The 21,054-nt window shown below is 42.3% G+C and overlaps 1 protein-coding gene across 1 annotated transcript in view; it reads left to right on the plus strand.

Moving 5' to 3' along the window:
• Positions 1-1,942: 1,942 nt before the first annotated feature.
• LOC150075725 (fasciclin-1-like) overlaps positions 1,943-21,054 on the plus strand; it is a 315,668-nt gene continuing 296,556 nt past the window's right edge. The window contains exon 1 of the mRNA XM_090388130.1: positions 1,943-2,480. Within this exon, the coding sequence (XP_090244256.1) occupies positions 2,361-2,480 (120 nt within the window). The 5' untranslated portion in view covers positions 1,943-2,360. The remainder of the gene's footprint in view (positions 2,481-21,054) is intronic.

Below are 21,054 nucleotides of genomic sequence, written 5' to 3' on the forward strand. Positions count from 1 at the left end.
AATTCTTCCGTCATGTTATCGTCATATACCGATGACATAAAACTTGTTTGAGCTATTGGTACATCCAAGGACTTTGTAAGTTTGAATTTTTCCACTCAATTGCTGTTTGATTGGTCGTCAAACAACAGTTTAGAATGAAATATTGCAAAATGTAAGATATAATTTGCTCATCCTAACAGTAAAAGTATTTGTTACAAATATATAAAACTTTGCTATATTAATAGTTTCCAAACAGAAAGATTTGGGGATTTTATTCACCTCTAATACTTCTTTTAGTGCTCACATTGCTCACTCAGATCGGCCTACAAAATGCTAGGCTTCAAAGATTTCCAGTTCTGTTTAAGAATATAACCACACGCCATTATCTATATGCCACTCTGGTTCTTCCACTACTGGAGCATGGAATACCTATTTGGTCCTCAGATGGTGTTACGAACGTACGACTAAGAGAGAACAGGACAAAAATTTGTTCCAGGACTGACGGAACCCCCGCCTTCCATAGGTTTTATGTAATTTATTTACATATATTTTCTCTATCACCATTATACAATAGAGGTGTTTTAATAAAATTAAAATTTATATAAAGTTGTTACATCAAATGCAGGCTTAATTTTTAATATTTCCAAAAAAAATTCATAATTTAAATTAATTTTTAGTAAAATATAAAACGGAATTCGGTAAAAATAGCTCACTTTTAAGTCCTATAAGTATTGTATAAAAAAAAAACAAAAATTACATTTCTTAACCTTGTAGATGGCAGAGAAATGAACCTACGGTTTAAAAATTTTAATATAATCACATTGCCGAAATGAAGTACAATTTGTAATCTAACTTTTAATTTTGATGTCAAACGTTGTCTTGGATTTATTCTCTGTTAAAGAAATAAAGATGTCGAAGCGAACCTCATATGGGGTCATCAGAACATCGAGGCTTTTAGAAACAACTTGAATCCTCAGCTTCAGATATTGTAAGATGCTCCCCACTCCACGGCGACTGGAGGTGGTAACTTTGAGGTCTCTGGCGTAATGTCGGAGTTAATTCAACGCACGTTCCAACCTTCTAATATCTTCGATGGCGCGTACCAAGTGACATCTGTAATGCTGTTTACCAGTGTAGACTGGCTATAGTACGAGTAGATTCCAGGCAGCTGTTAGGATGTCCTTCAAGGACATCCTAGGCTCCACTTGCCGGATGCTCATTTTGCGTCCATTTCGATAGACCTCAGAAAAACATTTGGAAACAATTTTTCTCTGTCCATCACTTGTTTATGTAAACAGTACAAGGGTCTTTATCATTTCCTTCTTGGCTGGCAATTATCTTTTGTAATGTAAATCTTAAATCCTAGGTAAATACACGAAACCACATTGGATGTCACGAGAAATAAGATTTTGTTGTTGCACTTGTATACTCCCAGCGGGTTGACAATATCTAACCTTTCTACCTCTATAAATCCCGATAGTTAATCCTCTCCCTCCACACCCCTAGCTCCCCAAGATATCGTCGTACATTTCCCATCTTCAAACTATTTAATTTCTTTTAAAGACATCGCAAGAATGAATAATAAAACCAAGTGACAGATGTCCGGTGAAATCTGTTGCAAACATCAGATGGCGCCACGTGCCACTTTTTCCAAAACTCGATGTTTATCAATTGTTTTGGCCTTGAAGCAATTTACTATTATTTACGTTGCATCGCTGGAGCACTCCTCGTTCCCGAGAGGATAAACACATTACGCGTGACAAACAAAAAAAAAAACAAATTATTTTTGTCTCCTTCCTGAAACGAAACCTGGAAGGGCAGGAATATCCGCACACCACCAACGACGAGGGATGTCGCTTCGTTCGGGTAGATGCAACACGGCGTAACTGTGCTGTGTACGAGTCCCTGCGCGGATGTACCCGGGAAAGAGTTAGACGCGCTATAGCAGCGCCCTCTACGTCAAGACGCGCAGGCTCAGAGTATTCGGAGAGCCGGTTCTGCAGAGCTACAGGAAGGTTTAGTGCGTGTGTCTCCGCCATCTACTTCCTTTCGGCGTTCGGACCGTTTTTCGTTTCGTTTCTTTTCCTGAGGGGTCACCGAGAGGGGCCACAGAGAAGCTCCGTTCGCCTCCCGCCAACGACAAGCACAAGGGAAGCGAACGACGGATGTACTAGGTCGAACAGTCGAGCCCTCACCGGCTGTGTAGCTTTACTGGAGAGCGGGCGGCCATTGTGGCTGCGGCCTATTCACCAGGGGTGGTTTGACGTCAACAGAAAGGGGCGGTAGTGCGGATAGGTCGCGACCTTTCCGACGAGAGAAACAGAATTGTGTCGTCTTTTGGCCATCGTTTCATTTTCGCATCGGAGTTTCCGTAGTTTCGTATGTCTTCACCGCTAATGATGTACCTTCTAGCGACCTTAGAAATCCTCGGCTGTTTTCTCGCATCTGCCGTTACAGAGACCGTGTACGAAGCCCTCCGCCAGGATCCGGAACTCACCCAGGTGAGTATATTTTGTTTTCATTTTGAGCGAACGTAGTCGGACATCTTGTGCGGGTGCGCATGTGTACATTTGCTCGAGGGACGGACGAGTGATCGATGAAATGCGAAACTCCGATTGAAATCGCGCAAATTCACTCGCTCGAAAATTTTAATTTAATGAAATTATCGAGGCACTTCTCTATTAAAAATTAGTCCATTAAGGGGACGGTCGGGGCGAAGTTGATGGCTTACATTTTACTTGGCGGATTAATTTCATTATTTTATTCTTTCGCGCACTCCCGTCATTTCTGCTCTTTACCCGTAATCTCATTTCTATCCGTGGGCGATCCGTTAGTAACCTCCCTCCCGCTAGCATCCGCTGTAATAACAGCCTTACTTCCATCTGGACCCACTAGGGGACCACTCGGATCATTAACGTCAATTAAACAGCGTTCGTTACGTCACGTGGTGAAGAGAGCAAATGGGCACGCACACACGCAACGGAAGGAAGAAGGAAAAAAAAAAAAAACGATAATCATCTGAAGCAGAAAAAAAAAAAAAAAAAAAAAAAAAACTTTCCCTTCACCATTGCAGCAAAGCGAACGGTGTCGTGAAGCCAGTCAGCCCGCACACCCCCACCCTAGTCGGGCGCCACAACGGTCATTTTCCGTTGATGACGTGCGGCCGACGACAAGTGACCATTACTGCTCCGCCCTCCCACCTGGCCGCGCTCTGACTCACTCGCCCGCATACTGCTCCCAACCCTGCTCTCACTCTAAGGAAACGTAATCGATATCGAGATTGACGAATCCCCCCATTCCGGTATCGATTTTTTTGCCAAATCTAAAAGCTTTTTTTAATTTTATTTATTAATAATTATTTCGTTGTTTCGTCCATCTCGTGGATTACTGCGGGCCGAAAAATCGAGTTCGCGAAAAATTAACAAAAATAAAAATGCACTTCCGCTGACTCACGACAGCTGCTCAACGACAGCCTTCACATTAAATTGGGAAGCGAAGCAAAACGGAAAAAAAAAGGCAAAATTGTAAGAATGCGCAGCGAGGCTTAAGCATTTTAAACTTACTCGAGGTGTTCGGTCGCTAATTCGTTTCTTTTCAATTAAAGGAGAATCAGAAGCCGTCCCCGTTCGGCGGCCCGGCATAAAACACTCGAAATGAGGACGTCCACAAATAAAACCGTTCATTTTTTAAAAATCCTGTTCTGTAGATGATATTAAAAAGTAATAACCGTTTTGCAAATGGCTTCCCGACGTGTTCCGGTAATGGTGGCACTTCTCGTGACTTTTTCACGCGTTTAACTGCACGCGCCTTACTTTCCAAAAGTGGCACGATTCGAATTTCCATGACAACAGCCAGTAAACTCGCGCATTAATCGCAACGTCCTCTGCCAGTGAGAATCGAAAACTGTAATAATTAATCCCAAATTAAAACAGAATCGCGTACACGATTTTTTCAAATAAAAAAATATAAATATTCAGGGATTGAGTGTATTCATTTTGTTATTTGTCCACCTTTGATAATCAACGATGCGAAAGATTTAACGTTATTAAAATATTCTGAAAAAAAAAAAACCATAAAGATGTACCTAATAATGCTTCGAAATTAAGGCGTCGTTTAAGTAGCTCGAAGGATATATATTACTTAGTATTTAGCGGTAATAAATCCAGTTATACAAAAAAAAAAAAAAAGTGACCAAAAAATTCAAAATGCGTTTTTTTCCCTTTTTCTTTCTCGTGCTTTACAGTTATTTAATATTAAGGGATTCCAGAACATCGAAAAGAGTCTGGTTTTTATTTTATGGGAATTACAAAAAACTAATATTTCTTACCAAAATAGCTTTATTACTAGTTCTGGTTCTTCCCAACTCAACCTTTGTTTTAAAAGCAAACAGAATCGCATTGTCATGTCTTCATACTTCAAATCAGCTTAAAGATAGCTGGATATATTTAAAGTCTTCTTCTCCCTTACTGTATTGGTTAAAAGAAAAATAAAGTATTCCTCCTGTCTCTTCACGCACCTTACTGAAGGAGAGTCGTACAGAATTCAATTGCACGTACAACAAACGTTCAAGGGACTGTTCCTAACAAAAAAAAAAAAATAAAATAAAGACTTATTTCTCCTCCTCCCTCTCAAAAGTGCCTGTTACCCCCTTTACATTTATCTGGCAGAGTTTCAGTGTGAGATAGTGCAGCTATACACTAAGGGCTGGTCGCCAGGGGAACGAAGAAGTGGATGTATGACCTAATTCTTGCATGCAGAGACATTACATACAACCCGCTCACGGCGACTGCATTCCTCCGATCGATCGGTGCCGCAGAAACGGAGCTTTTCTTTTTTGTTATTTTTTCTTTCCTTTTTTCCCCCATTACTTTGTAAGAGAGCAAACGAAAGTCATTGTGATACTTGTTCCGTGGATTATAGCAGCCCCGTATGTATTACTTAAGGCTTATCACGATGCAATATTGTCACACTGCGGTTCGATGTTAGACCTAAAGGTCGCACAGGGCCCACACTGCACGCGCTTATAGGACTAACAGAATCTGTAGATACAAGAAAATTATCTCATTTTCGCCTTATTAAAATTTCACTCAGAACAGTAGTTAGTAACATTTGTACAAAGCGAAACGTACAATATATAAAAAAAAATTTCGACTTGCTCGATTTAAAAAACCGCTGCTGATCATCCAATGCAGTAGGGAACAAATCATAGAAAGGCAAAAATATTTTAGGTCTCATTGGATTAAAACAGTTCTCCGACAATCATTTGAGTATAAAGCTAAAACTGCTTTGTACTCAAAAAATTAGTTTTAAAACATTCATGGGCTATACATGAATATAGTTCATTTTATGGGTTCACCGCGTCGCGGGCGTGGCCGAAGAACGCGGTGATTGTCCGGTCGAGTTCTGTGATTGGGGTGAGTTTTCTTTCTATTCAAGTAGTCATTTTTGTTTAATGAAAAAAGTTTAGGTTTTTATGCGACTTCGGGAAGGATTCAGTCAAAAAACCGGCCGTTGGCCACGGCCAGGACTGCCTTCTTTCTCGCCGAAGTACGGAGGTGTACCCATAATTTGGAGTATAACCCATTCATGATTTTTTGGTATCTCGCTACAAATTTTTTTCAAAGGATTTTAATTTTGTTATTAATATTTAAAACCAGTTATTTTAGAAAAAAAGGAGCCTTTTAATTTCTGCACTATATATTTTAGCAATGGAGCATTGGTCCTCAAAGCACTGGAGTTCTTGAGATAGCGCAATGGATTGTTAGTATTGATGTTCAAAGTTCGTGTTATGTAACACTTTTTGAAGATTGATCAAAGTGACACTTGGAGTTATTTTGGACGATGAAAGGGTCATAGGATAACATACGAAATTTTAAATAACCCAAAGCACAATTTATTGCTTTTTCTTTTGAGTTATTTAAAAGCGTCGTTGTTGTTATGGAGGTTTTATGGCGCATAAGCTGCTATGGCTATAATGCGCATTTTTAAAAGCGTTGTGCATAAGACACTCATCAACACTTACATCAGCCCTACGATTCATACTTGTTATACCATTCTTATTGACAATTGACCGAACATTTAAAAATGTATGACATTCATTAAGAAGTTGCCACAAAAATGTACCCACCGAAATCAAATTTGAAGCGCAATTGCTTTTCGAATAGAATCTTGAATGAAGAAACCGTGTTGCTATTTTCAAGGTTTTCTCAAAACGAAAATTCATTTTGGCGAAAACACAAAACGTGATTACCGAGAAAGAACTATTGATTTTTTTGCAAAGAAGCACAGAGCTAATGCAAGAGGAGAAAATTCCACCCATTTATAAGTAATGCACTGTCTTTACTCTCGGTGGCGAAGAGATACTTGTCACTTGACATCGTACGGTGACCCGCGCCAGCGCACATTTGGTGTTTGTGCAGGTTTAAGAATTCGGGAATGATGGAGTTAGGATTGAGGTGTTTCATCCTTTTTCAACTCCGAAGTTCCGCTGTTCGGGTCGATACGGTAGATAAAAAATTTACTGAAACTCTCACTGTTACTTTATCAGCATCTTTGCACTCCGATTTGTCCGTTATTTTTTGCAACTTCTACTATCTAGCAATTCGAAGAAGGAACGGAAAGGATAAAAAAAAAAAAAAAAAAAATCATGAAAGGAACAAAGAAAGCCGGGAGGGAAAAAAATAGCTTCGATTCCACAGACGTTCTGCCAATTTTACGAGCGAATGACTTTACCTTCTCAGGGAGTAGCAGCGACCCCTCCTGGGAAATGCTGGTATAAATGAATTGCTTTGTGCCTGCTTAGGGCTTGCTTACTGAGATCCAAAAAAAAAAAAAAAAAAAAAAAAAAATGGAAGCAGATTATAAAGACTACGAATCCTTTTGACGTTTCCCGTTTAATTACTTCGCTGTTTCCAGGTTAAGCAAACTTTTAAGAAGTCGTTCTTGCACACGATACAATAATAGGAAGTTCCATACAACAATAAACTGGACTTAATGAAAATACAGATGCGTTTTTCCCAAATGGACACACGGGAGTGTTCTGTTTACAGAGATTAGCCACTTGAAATGAGAGAACGTTTCCTTGAGACCCCCGCAATTTTTTTCGACGATTTGATAGGCTCCATCTTACAAATGACGGCTCCATGTAGAGAAGCAAAGAATTCATACCACATCTGAATGCATAGGAATTACCCAAATTCGACTTTTGGGAATTTGGACAGTATCAGATGGAGGGACTGTTTGAAGATAATAAAGCACTCAAAACCTACGTTGGTATTATTATGTTTATTTCCGAATTATGTATATTTCTAAAGGAATACTTCAATAGAGAACATTTTCATATGCAAATAGTTGAACAGGGAGATGGTGAAACCGTCATATTTATCCAACAGATATTTGCAGATGGGTGATCCCAATTTAATTCTGATATTTATCTCAGTGTGTGTTTTCAATTCAATAATCAATGTACAGATTATCAGTTTAAATTATACCCATTTGCCGTTTTATGTGTGAAGATTTCACCAATAGGTGCCGGTTAATGATTGCCGATGAGGACTATCTAGATTAAAAGTGCTTAGATAAGTATCGCCTTATTTCGTCTCTTACAGTGAATTAAAAGAAACGGCCCCCATTAGAAGTAATCCGACTTGTTAACGGTATTAACCCATATCGGACCTAACAGTGCTGTGTGCAAGGTCGCATTCCAGGAAAAGAGAATTTACTGATCAGTAAATTCATTTTTCTTGCAAGTAAGTAGCCTGCTTCGTCTATCTTTGAAGGACATCAGCTCGATGTGAGTTTTGTTTAAGTCCACGTGTATCAGAGAAGGAAAACTGCAAAAATAAACGCATTGCAAAATTCATCATCAGCGGTGAGCTGTTTATAAAACTGCTGGTGAATACTGTACTGTATACAAACAGAAACCACAACCTTTTAGTGTAATTATTTCAACTTCATTATGCAGTTTGAAGAATAAATCATGCATCTGCACTAAAATAAGCGTAATATTTTTGGAAATAATGCAGTGCCACGCAAGAAATACTGAACTTCCTGCGTTAAATATTTCAATTAATTTCATTAATGGCTGTTACAAATAAATGAAACCTAGTAACCGGACAACTTCGTTATCGCTGATGAATTTTATGGCATATAATCTCCTACAGATCTGTCTGAAAAATACACTCAGAGTAAAATTATAATGGTAGCCAAACACTGCATATAAAAAAAGCACTAGAAATAAAACTGTGAACTGTTAATTTAAAATACTTTGAAATTGCTAACCATAGCAGAAATCAAATCAAGCACGACATTATACATTAAGGTGAGGGGAGAAAGAGGGTTAGTCAGTATGCAATACTCGTAACTTCTGATGTGAATGGAGTCGTTGCACTGATAGCTGCAATAACTTGGCACGTGCTTCGTTGATATGCAAACACACTGCCTGGGGGTGGTGAAAAGACCGGTAGCGAGAAGTTTGTCAACGAAGAACCAGAAGCACGCACAGAAGCAGAATGTCCGTCGCCTAAGAACAGAATTAAATGCAGTATGATCTTCCTAGTAATCCGTGTTTCTCGCTTCTGTAGATGGTTTAACAACAACAAAAAAAAGTTAAGCTGAAGTCAGAACTGTGTATGCAAAACAGCTGATAAAACAGCTCATAAACACAGCTATACTTAATTGCATTCTAAAGGGGACACTTACAATTCAGCAACCAATGCACGCAGCTAATTAGACAATTTCAAAGTGCACGACAAACAGACTGGATAAATACTGCTCGTAAGTTAATAAAAAAGAGATGTGCCACTTAGGCAAGCGTTTCGAATACTAAATGGCGAAATACAACAGCTTCAAAAACTAAAAGCAGAAATCTGCTTAGTAACATATTTTCCATAAGTTGTAAAAATGCAGCGATCGGTTCATTTTCACGAAACGCACGCAGAACAGTAGCATTAATATGGCCTGACCACATGCTGAAACCAATCCAGAATACCCTTTACAGAGCAGTTTCTGGATAGGCAGGACTTAAAGATTTCTTTACCAATGTATTAAGTATGAATAAAAGGAACCACGTGCTTGAATATTGGTCTGAAGAGCCATTGTAAAGCTGTGCAGTCTCATTTCAACAGAAGGGAACCGGTATACCTAGAGAGCAGTAGTGTGGTGATTTGGGCAGGCATTTCCTCGTGTCGACGTTTGTATGCCATAAGTTGTAAACATGCGGCGATTTCAGGGAATGCAGCGACTGCGCAGAGGTATAGATACGGTACGAACCCTATGTGAGACCTTCCTTATTCAGAAGCAGTAGGGATAATAAATAAAATAAATTTTCTGTTTATACTCCGGGACGACCAAACGGTCAGAGGAGTTCACAAGATAGACAGATTACAAGAAACAGCACCGTATTCAGTAGTGCCATGTTGCAGGTCAACATTACTCCAAACTGGTTAACCACTGTCCTATTAGGGTGTGACCAGACCGATCTCTCATCCCCAGTCCTGTAGAGCTGTTCAAGGAGTATTGTATTGCATTCATAGGCATTCCCTCCCTGTTGACTAGCCCATGTCGCCCTCTCTTATTTGCGTATGTCTCATTGTCGTGTTCAGTTTACCGATCTGTAATACTCGGTCAAAATCATCTCATATTCGATTCGACTGAAACCACTGTCGAACATACAAATATTTCCTAGAAGTTCGGTTTTTTTACTGTTATTTTCAGTTTCGGAAACCCAGTGTAATTACATCTAATAATGGTAGGAGAGAAAGAAAGAACATAAACTGAATGGCGAACTGTTTGTCATTTTTGTATACAACTCACTAAAGTATCATGTGACTTTTCCGCACAGAACTAATGACCCCTACTTTCTGAATGTTTGTGTGTCCAATCTCGTATTATACTGATCAGTAGGGGTGGGGTGGTGTTGCAACCAGTGAATTCCCCACTTCACCCAAAACTAGTCGACTAAGAGATGTTGAAGGGGGGGAAGAAGCTTGGGAAGCTTATTATTATTCACTTGCTTGTGAATAATAATGATAATGGCAGACTGCACATGTCTGAGAGATTTCTACCCACAGAAATGTTAACTTGATTCTTGTTAACATTTCTGGACGTGGATCTGAACAAGTTCGCCTGTGACAAGCAGTACAAGAGAAGGATCCTAATGCAAGTACGTGATCAGCTCCCTGCCCAGTAGTGTTCAGTGGAAAACTCTGCCTGTGAAACCCATATCCTCTTATCTAGATGTAAGGAGAACTGGCTCACGTGGTATCTGATCATGGATTTTTATTTTATTGATTTATTATTGCTATTTTGTTATTAGCATCATATATTGTGTTACTCAATATCACTATTTTGTATATTTATATTCTTGTGAGACCCCTGCCAGCACGTGATGAGTATATTGTATGGTATCTTTATGTACAATAAATATTAATTAATTGTATTAGACCAGGGATATAAGTATGTGGAGCAGAGAAGAATTTCCCACAGGCTGTGTCCTAGCCATTTGCATCCCCTGCTCTTCACGTCCCTTTCCAACGTCCTTGGAATAGGCATTCAAGATCCAGTAGAGTAATGAGAAATTGGCAGCTAATGAAAGATTAACGAGCCACTATAACTAAGCTCCTGAGACTTCATCATAACGTTTCTATTTGAATGTGTTCTTTTGTCAGCTGGCTAGTTTTATAAGAAGATAATGGTGCAACTCTAGTTCGAGACTGACTAACTGTTCCACGGCGTAAACGAGTTCATTCCTTCCCTATGAGAAGGAATTCAAAATCAACAGTTTTCATAGTGTAGAAAAGCGAGCGAACGCGCGCACACAGCGATTTTATACGCTGTTCTTGCCAACTTATTGCTACTGCTGTAGCCAAGGGGTAGGTATTGCTGTTGATCAGAAAAAGCAAAATCTGTTGGTACTAGTTTAAAATTAATATGGGTGGAATCAAACTCTACTTGAAATATTATATTCTCCGTGTTGGACCCTATCAGCCGTGTAATTTTTACAGTAAATTCTGACATCCGGCACATTTTGAAATAAAAAAAAAATCCTTTTACATTCCGGAAATCTTAAAAAAGCAATTCGGCACTCATATTAACAATCCCATTTGTCTTTAAAAATCCCAAAAATGAATGACATTTTTTCCTTTTTAAGATGCTTGCATGTTTACTCTGATTTTGGGGCGAGCAGGATTTATAGCAGATCAAGCTTGTTGTTGCAACGAGCAAATTTAAATTAAGAAAAGACAGATGTAGATTAGATGTGCGGAAATTTGCCTTTAGCCAGCGCGTAGTTAATTGCTGGAACAAACTTCCATCTGTCGTTGTGGAAGTTGATAGGTTGAATAAATTTAAGGAGGAACTGGCCAGGCATTTGGAGGGAATGGTGTGATTTTTTTTTTTTTTTTTTTTTTTTGGCTGATGCTGCATAAGCTCATACACTTGCTTTCTTGCGTCACATGCCACTACTACTACGAGTTGCCCTGGTACTGCACCACTTTCAAACAGATGGTCTCTCCAAATGGTTAAGCGAGAGCCGGATGAGACTTCTGTGACAGCAAGTTTCAGCACTTTGTTTTTTGTGACAGCGCTTACACAAAACAGTTGTTCAATGCGAGCTACCATGCGCATTACAAAATCAGTTTTCAAAGTTGGAATATTGCTAAAAAAATGTAGTGCAACATCACAGCAACTGGTTACAAAAGGACGTTTGTGCTGCTGTGAGAATTAAGACCATAGCAATGAGGGACGGATCCAGGCACGGCTAATAAAGCCCCAAATACCTAACCTGTATTTTTTTGTGTTCGGGTATTATTGTTAATTTGTAAAACATTTTTTATTTATTATTTACAGTGTGTACAGACACTCCTGACATTCGAATTTTTTAATGATTAACGGTTATTACGACCTTTAAAAATTAGGACCCTTACAAATCGCGAGATTTACATGATCAGAATGGTATAATATGATGTGTCGACGCTCTTATTATTATGTTTATTTACAACAACGTATGGAATATTAGTGAGAAAGGACCTAAGAGCTCTTAATTGAACAATTATATTATTCGAGAAGTGACCACATCGATTTAACTGATTGTGCAATGCACGTTACACTAGCATCTAAAATGGGCCCACTAAGAACTCAGCCTGGTCCCCCAAGAACATAGATCCCCCTGATTGCAGTATCTATGCGGTGTAAATCCTGCTGCCCCCAAAAACAGATGAAAGGAGAAGATAATCATTATAAATGTTTGCACAAAAGTTCAATTGTTTTGTGATATTATTTGGCATCTCTAAACTGCTCAGACACTAAGTACACTTCTCTAAAATTCGACACTTCTCAATCCGGGGCTACTGGATTTTTTTTCAGTGATAAGATGCTCTCTCCTGGCGAAATTAAAATTATATGTTTGTGCACAGACCCTCTAGAACCGTTGCACCCGTATTTGACACGAATCCCCCAAACAGAATTGGTTTCGCTGCATATTTGACAACCGTCACCTTGAATCACTTCCCCAAGGTCATTGTTTTGCCATCTTTCCGCATTGCAGTCATCGTAGCAAAGCCCAACCATGCGATGGACAGTTCAAGCGAGAGTAATTTTCAGAATAGATTAATTGTGGGATGTGACCAGCATCCGTTTATAGAGCTGCAATGAAACAAGTTGAGATAAATATTTCGAGTTGTTTGGACAAAGTCCAGTTACGTTGCTGCTTACATTTACAAGGCCGACAAATCTCTCAAATTTCTGTTATTTTCGACACGGTGTTTGTTTGTTTTTGAATATTACACCGATTGCCACAAGGGAGCGCTTCATTCGCAAAGAATATCTATGTTTAAAAAAAGCTATTGCCCGTTTATTCTGACGTTTTATTTGTTTTCGTGGGTGCGGATTTTGCAACCAATAAACCTCAAGCGTCAGTAAAACTCAACTACAGAAAAGTAACTGAAAATTTTGTCCCATGAGTCTTATAATCCCCCCACTGACCTGGAGATTGATGCGAGGGATTTCTGTACGTTTCCTCGACTTAGTGGAATTCATTTTCCGTTCAAACTGATCAAGGCCTCCCTGGACTCTCTCTTCAAATAAATCGCGCGAGATTCCACTTTAATTGCTGGACTTATGGTCTTGCGCAGTGCGGCACCGAAATAAATAATGGATAAAAGTCACTGCAGCGTTCTTAGACGTAAGCATCGGCAGCAGACACGGTGGCCTAAAACGTCCCCGCCTTAAAGACGCTGAAACGTAAGCATTAATTTCGTGTCGCACTCTCAACGAGGGTTTCTAACGAACCGGATTAAGCGAAGCGCGAGACCTCGCTTCATGTGGCGCGGCGGAACAAAGAAACGCGATAAGAACATCCCCCTTATTTGGAACTGACTAAACAACGCCTCCATCGACCTATCACTACTGCGTGAAAACTTTTTGTTTCTCATTCATTTCGCCATCTCTCTGTTCAGAAATGTACGCTCGTGTTGCACCCGGAAGAATCGTAAAGCAGAATCACTTGTCACTGGGGAATGCTGAGCATTTGGTAATCATCTTATAGCTTTAATCTTCCAGTACTCTGCCGCCCCCTACACACACAAACACACAGCCCTCTCGGAATGGACAAGTAAAAAATCTTCATAAGATCTTTGTCTTTCGACGCACTCACACGTAAATTTTATGGCACTCTGGGAAAATATCGGTTCACTGGCCCTAAACTGGCTCGCCCAAGGTCTGGTGAACATCTCCCCTCGTTCCCTTCCCCCACGTTGCCTTGGTAACCAACCCCAAGATCGTTGCAGCATCAGCAAGTGCACAAGCAAGTTCTGTATTATACGTTTCCATTCCACTGAACGCTAATTATTCGTTCGCATGGGCCAAAACAACGTCCCTATAGAGAAATGCCCCGAAGGCTTTAACTCATCTTGAGTGGGACTTTTCAGCTGTTGAATATCCTCAAAATGGAGGAAGTGCAACAAGGGGAAAGCGTATTAGACTTTAGTGGGCGTTTTCCTCTCAGACTTGTTTAGCAAGCACGTTAAATTATTGATTCTCTCACCTGTTTTAGGGCAGCTGTTCCTTTTACAGAATTCTCCCCTTCCCAAAACGCACCGTCATGGAAAGAAATCCTTATGTAATATCCCAGAAATCGTATTATGAAGCTAAACAACGCCCTCTAGAAGGCAAGAGCGAAGCAGAACGCAATGCTGTCACTGATGCAGCATCTTTCCGTTCCCCAATAAATAACGTGAGACCCAAGCAGGTGCAGGAGCTTTAGAAAGGCAAAGGCAGATGGGGGGGGACCCTGAAATAAAGAAATTAGATTTTCATTCTCTCTCATTTATTTATTGGGGCTGGTTGGCGAGGGGGGGTGGGGTGTTCGCGCATTCCTCCAGCTTAAAAGATGGATCGTGCCCGGTAGACAGCAGGTGAGGAATGGTGGAGTGAACTATGCGCGCCTGTTTTCGCCTTTTGATGGATGGAAGGAACCCGAAAGGTGAGTAACGATTGCAGCCTTCAAATGTGTGGAACCACTTCGCCAATTTCACTTGCATAACGTCTCGAAGAAAAACCGTGTACGCATCGCTGGCTTATCGTCACAGTAGGGCAACTCTCGATTTTTCTTTCTTACCGGATCGAGACGAACGTCTCCAGGCCACGGCCCCGAAATGCTTCTTTTCGACGTCTTGATCCGCGCGACCCCAAAAAAAAAAAAAAAACAAAGTTCGTGCAACCACCACATTCAACAATGACTCCATTATATTCACGAACGATTAAATCACGCTTCCTCCACGTGCCAACTCACGCAAAGGTACCATCAGGCCTACGACAGTGACGTCATGTCCGACCCAGCACGCGACCTGATCAATGGCCAAACGTAACAGGGTCGACTGCTGCCACCCACCAGCTCTGGTTAATGAGTACGTAATTAGCGTCAGTAGACAGCGGCACCTGTCCAATGAAGGATGAACTAAAACGCCGATTTTATGACGCAGCCCTTACTTCCCCTTCACGGTAGCCATTTAAAAACCCTTATCCGGCTACGCCCTACGCAGACGAGTTTCTTTTAGGGACGATATTTTCATTTATGATGCTGCAAGGCTCACATGCCCTGTTTGCGGGTCAAACAGCGAGGAAGGCAAACCCTGTTCCTCGTGCATAGTAAACCGTTCTATCACTAAACATTTGCCCAGAAGTATTAATAAATGAGGAGAGTACTGCGTGTGTTAAGCACGGAGGTAATTAAGGCCATAAGGTATCAGTATACTGCGTCTGTTATGACGTACATCCGGGAACGAAGGCCCATTTTCGAAAGATAAAACCGTACAGCCCTCCCGATGCTGGCTAACTGGGCCACGTTGTGGAAAATACCTTTAAAACATATTTGTTTATCCTCTGGCACGACCACTTGGTCAGAGGAGTTTATAAGTACAGTAATTACTTTCACAATGAACTCAATCGTTCAAAGTTCATCTCATTGAGACTGGATCCGACTCCATGCCTATTTCACACGCCTGGTGTAGGACAGTGCTCGTAACGCCATAACCATAGCGCTAGCCACAAGGGCGATGCCGTAGTGCATGATGGGTGTCTGCGTGAGTTCTGTGAACGTATGAAGCTCGTGGAACACGAGAAGAATTTTCTTCCTTACAATGGACGTCAAGGCTCTCTCGAGATAATTTCTTCGTCCTTCGTTCATAAAGCGGGTTGAAGACATCATTTAGTGTCTTAACCTTTAAGTGTGTAATTACCGGGGATCGTGTAGGGGGAGAATCGGAGTCCAGATAACTCTTTTGTCTGCTACTGAAAATTCGTCGTCAGTGGGTCACGAGAATAAAGGAAAGGATTAGAGCCGTAACTGATGCGGGAGTCTAGAGAAAAGACTCGGTTTCCTGGGAACCACGCGCTGATAGAACGAAGGTCGGGAGAGGGGATGGGAATCTTCGAGACTGTGCGACACAAAAGCGAGAAAGTGCTCCTGGAATAGTTTATATCGGCGCTTCTCCGGAGGAACTATCGGCATTTCCTTCCTCCTTTCACCCCACAAAATTCCCACGAGGGAAGCGTTCAAGACCGACCCCCACACTCCCAAAACTCTCGCTGCAGGTTTAATTAAAGTTCATTACGTGTTCGTTGCGCTCGCTAGCTGAGATTAAGGATCTTCCCAGCGACGCCATTATGTGCCTTAATATGAGCGTTTGAAGACATCACTTAGGCCTTCGAACTGTTAAGCCAGAACTGCAACAGTCACCGTGTTAATAACTTGTTTGTTGTAAGTTTCAAGGATCATTACTTATTCTCGTCATCAGAGGATTTGTAGCAGAACCCTTCAAATGCAAAGGTCTCAATCATAACAGAAACGTAATTATTCTGGAAACATCACTTCCTTCAAATAACGTAAATTAATTACATTCGACATCGAAGACAGCCTTCACTTCCATTTTAAGGGAGAAAATTCTTCTCGTGTTCCGTGAGCTTCATTTAATCTAAATATTCTCTGCCTCTTAAGACATTTTTTTTTTCCATTTTACACAAACCATGCTGAATGAAAAATGTTCCCCACTGTGAGTTATTTATATTTATTATATTATATTAACTATGTGATTATTATTATTTTAAAATATATTTAAACATAATTAAATAAAATAAGAGAAGGTGTACCAAAATAAAATAAGATTTATGTATGAAGTAGATAACAAAACAGACTAATTATGCGCGTCCCTCCTTCCACCTAGGTAACTGTCCAGTTGACCTTTGAATTTTTTCAAACTGTCACCCTCAACTGTCTGCCATTTGTTGTTGTTGTTGCTGAAACAGCATCAGCAGCGTAGGCCAAATTTCCTCATATTACGTCTGTAAATTGCGTGTTCTATAGTCGATTTGCTGTTTCTGGATGAAACCCTCAGTTTCTGGGAGAAAAACCATGCTATCCTCGCCTGACCCGCACCGACTGACTCATCCACGTTGTGCAAAAGGCCCACGAAAATTCCTCCCTTCATCAACAAGATTCAAACTCAGGTCTTTACCACTCGGTGTGGGGACGGCTATGGGTATACTAACTGCGTCACCCCCCTAGGGCTTCCCAGCGGAGGCAATTTGTTCCATTAATCAACAAACATCTCGCCTTCTAAAAGAAAACTTCCTACAGTCATGTCTAAATCTCTTTTCGGGCTGGCCCCTGATGCATGTCTACATGTCTACATGGCCCCTGATGCATGTCTACATGGCCCCTGATGCATGTCTACATGGCCCCTGATGCATGGAAACTCATAACAAAACAAGAGAGACTATACATCAAATGTAGCTCACATCGCTTCAGGGAGCACATTGCCGTGCCAAAGTGCTTCCGGTGTTGCCGATTCGGCCACACCACTCACACATGTGCTCAACGGGAGGCAACCTGTGGACACTGTGCTGAGAAAGGGCACAACTTTGGAAATTGCCCCAACAGAGAAAATGATCCAGTCCGTGCAAATTGCAAGTTGCAAAAGCTTCCCCACCCACATTCAACCAGAGATAACAAATGCCCTGTCTATATTAAAGCAAGAAGTGCCCAACAACTAAGAATCCATTATGGGGACTCTGCCTAAAAGACATAACACCAGTTGCATGAAATTCCTCCAACTTAACGCACACCGAGCAATTGCTGTAGCTGGACAGATCAGACAGAAGGCTCAGGAGGAAAACCTCGACATCCTCCTGCTATAGGAACCCTACACCTGTGCGGGCGCTGTCCGGGGATATCCACCTAACTACATGATCGTCCAGTGGATGGTGCAACCCCCTGGGCTGCGGTGGTGGTCAGGAATCCGGATATAACGGTCACTAAGATCTCGCACCTGTGCTCTGAGTGGGCCTCCTGTGCACACATCGTCTCCTCCCTAGGGGAACTCTATGCGATCTCACTATACTGCCATCCAGGGGAGGATATCCTTCCAGCAATTCAGTACTTACAACAAGTCCAAACTGAACTCTCAGGAGCAAAACTTCTTGTCTCTGCTGACCTCAACTGTCGCTCGCCCCTGTGGCATAGCGAGACTCCGGAGCGCAGAGGCTCTAGGAACGGCCAGCATATGGAGGAGTTCCTGGCAAACAGCAGCTTTGTTGTCATTAATCTTCCTAACAACCTTCCCACATTCAGCTCAACCCTATGGGAGGCCACCATCGATGCCACCATGACTACCAGAACCCTTGCCGTTCACTTGACAGACTAGACGGTGCAGGAGGACTGGACCAGCTCTGACCACAGGGCCATCACCTTCACCATGCAAAGATCACTCTACCGAGCTCCAATAAACAGCTTCAAACAGAACAGGTGCGCAGTTAACAAAGCCAACTGGGATGTGTTCAAAGTCGCCATCATCAACAATGTATACAATCTGACAACCGACCAACTACAGAACCAAACCCTGGATCAACACCAACGTGCGGTCACCAATGCCATTGTGAGTGCAGCTAATCAAACAATCAAGAAGAGGATCCCGATGCCCGGCGCTGTCCCATGGTGATCGCAGGAACTCGACATGCTCAGGAGAACCACGAATCAGAAGAGGCGCGCCTTCCAAAGAGCCAGACGAACTTGTCCCCCCCCCCCATGAGGTAGAGTTCCTCAGGCAACAGTACAGGGAGGCCAGAAACACATACACTGCAATGATCAGGCAACGGAAAAAGCTGTCCTGGGAGCATCTAGTTTCCACTGTGGGCAACTCGAGCCCATGGAGCATCATTTACCGAATAACTACAAATAAGCTGACCAGGGGAGAGGTGATACCATCCACCATCACCCCCTCCAAGGCACTATGACCAACAACTGGCAGGACACCATCAATAATATATTAAATGCCAATTTCAAACCTGTAGAAGGAGACAACACCTATGAACAACAACAGATATGCCAGGCCAATGAGGCCTACCAGTCGCCCCAGGTAGAGGATCCCTTTACTCACCTAGAACTCCAAATTGCCATAAACAAAATTAGAAACAAAAGAACCCCTGGACTCGACATGCTTGAGCCAGAACTGGTCAAGAAGGTGGCCCAATTTACCCCGGACCTGCTCTTGGAACTGTACAACCACTGTCTTCACTCTGGCGCGTTCCCCTCAGATTGGAAAGTTGCTAGCATGAAACTAATTCTCAAAAATCCAACTAAACAGCCACATTTACCAGAATCCTACCGACCAATTGCACTCATCTCTGTGCTCAGTAAAGTGCTAGAACAACTGCTCAAACAGAGAATCGAAATACACTACTCTACAGCAAATCTTCCTGCAAACGGACAATATGGCTTCAAGTCAGGAAAATCCACCCTGGACCCACTGGAGCGCATCCTGAACATGGCAGAAAACTGTTCACAGAAATATCTACTTCTCGTCTCTATCGACTTTGCGGGGGCGTTCGATGCCCTTTGGTGGCCGAGCGTCCTCGCAAGACTCAGGGCAGCTCATCTGCCGATAAATCTGTACAGCTGCATAAAAAGCTACCTGAGCGGAAGAAGGGTCTTGGTTCAGGCGCCATACTGCAGGGTCGAGCGCCAAGTACACCGGGGACCCAATACAGAGCCCGCAGGGCTCTGTATTGGGTCCCCTCCTGTGGAACTTTGTCTTGGACGAGTTTCTCCACCTCGACCTAGGGGACGTACAAGCACTGGCGTATGCCGATGACCTTTCCCTGGTGCTAGCAGCAGACTCAAGAGCCCAAATGGAAATTCTTGCAAACACAGCGCTAACCAAACTCCGAGAATGGACGGAAAGGCACCGTCTCACAATCTCGCCCACCAAAACTCAATCCATCCTACTGAAGGGTTACCTAACCCCAACCAGACCACCACAGATTAGAATACAAGACAGAACTATCAAGCTAGATACTGAACTGAAATACTTGGGAGTTATCCTGGATAGGAACCGGTCGTTCACTCCACACGTAAAGTATGTGCAGAATAAGATAAAAAATTATGCAGCCATGCTCGCCAGAGTTACACGCCGAGACTGGGGGCTGAAAAGGCGTACTCTGGCTATCCTCTATAAAGCAGCAATCATCCCGGCAATCACATATGCCTCTGGCGCATGGTACCACAAGGCCTCAATCGTGTAAATCGCCGACGGCTTGAAATTATACATAGACCGATCTTATTGACCCTCACCCGTGCATGCAAAACAGTGTCGACCCATGCACTGCAAGTGATTACCGGGACTCTGCCCCTCGACCTCGAGGCTACCCGAACAGGCATGCTGCAGCAGCTTGGACGGGGAAAAGTTACAACATATCTGGACCATACAACAGATCCGACAAGCAATTGGAAAGCCGAGAAGAACAAGCTTCAAACCTACCTCCGATCAATCTGGCAACAGCGCTGGACAGACTCTGATAAGGGAGAAGTCACGCAAAAGTTCCTTCCAAATCTGGAGCAAGTGTACCCTATATTTCCGACATGGTTTTGCCCAGGACTGCATGTCACCTACCTCCTTACAGGACACGGATAATCCGTCACAAGCTTCATCTCCTTGGAATCGCAAACAATCCTGCATGTGCCTGTGGCTCCCCCGAGACCTGGGATCACCAGATGCATGAGTGTGAACTGTATGATGATCTACGTGCCCAGCTGATCACACAAGTGCGCTGCAACCCTAAAGACCAGGAGCATCACCTGCTGGAGGATGGGAAAACCTACAAAGCCTTAACTGAATTTGCTCAGAGCCTATACACTAGACGACTAACCCTTCCACTGCCTCCAAATCACGAACAACAAGGACAAATGTAGTACTCCACGCACACCAAATCTGAAAGCTCCATGATCAAGTGGAAACTTTTATAATTCCATCCATACTAGATTACTGGGGTAGGACCATTAAATATCCCAACTCATCACCAACTATAACCAAACGGAACACGTGTCACAGGAGGAGTATGGGGGGAGAACCTCCCAATTCTACCCCAGTGGATAACGCTGGACATTATGGCAGAACTGAAACTCACCTCAACCATACTCACTTCCTTTTCTCTGCAAATTGACTCACCGACGGGACATGGCTCCCAAGGGCAACTTCCAAACAAAAGAGCAAGCACAGCCTCCGTGCACAATATACAACCCGGACT

Source organism: Mastigoproctus giganteus, chromosome 13 (assembly GCF_048544385.1).
Source record: "Mastigoproctus giganteus isolate SK-2022 chromosome 13, ASM4854438v1, whole genome shotgun sequence".
Lineage (NCBI taxonomy): Eukaryota > Metazoa > Arthropoda > Arachnida > Uropygi > Thelyphonidae > Mastigoproctus > Mastigoproctus giganteus.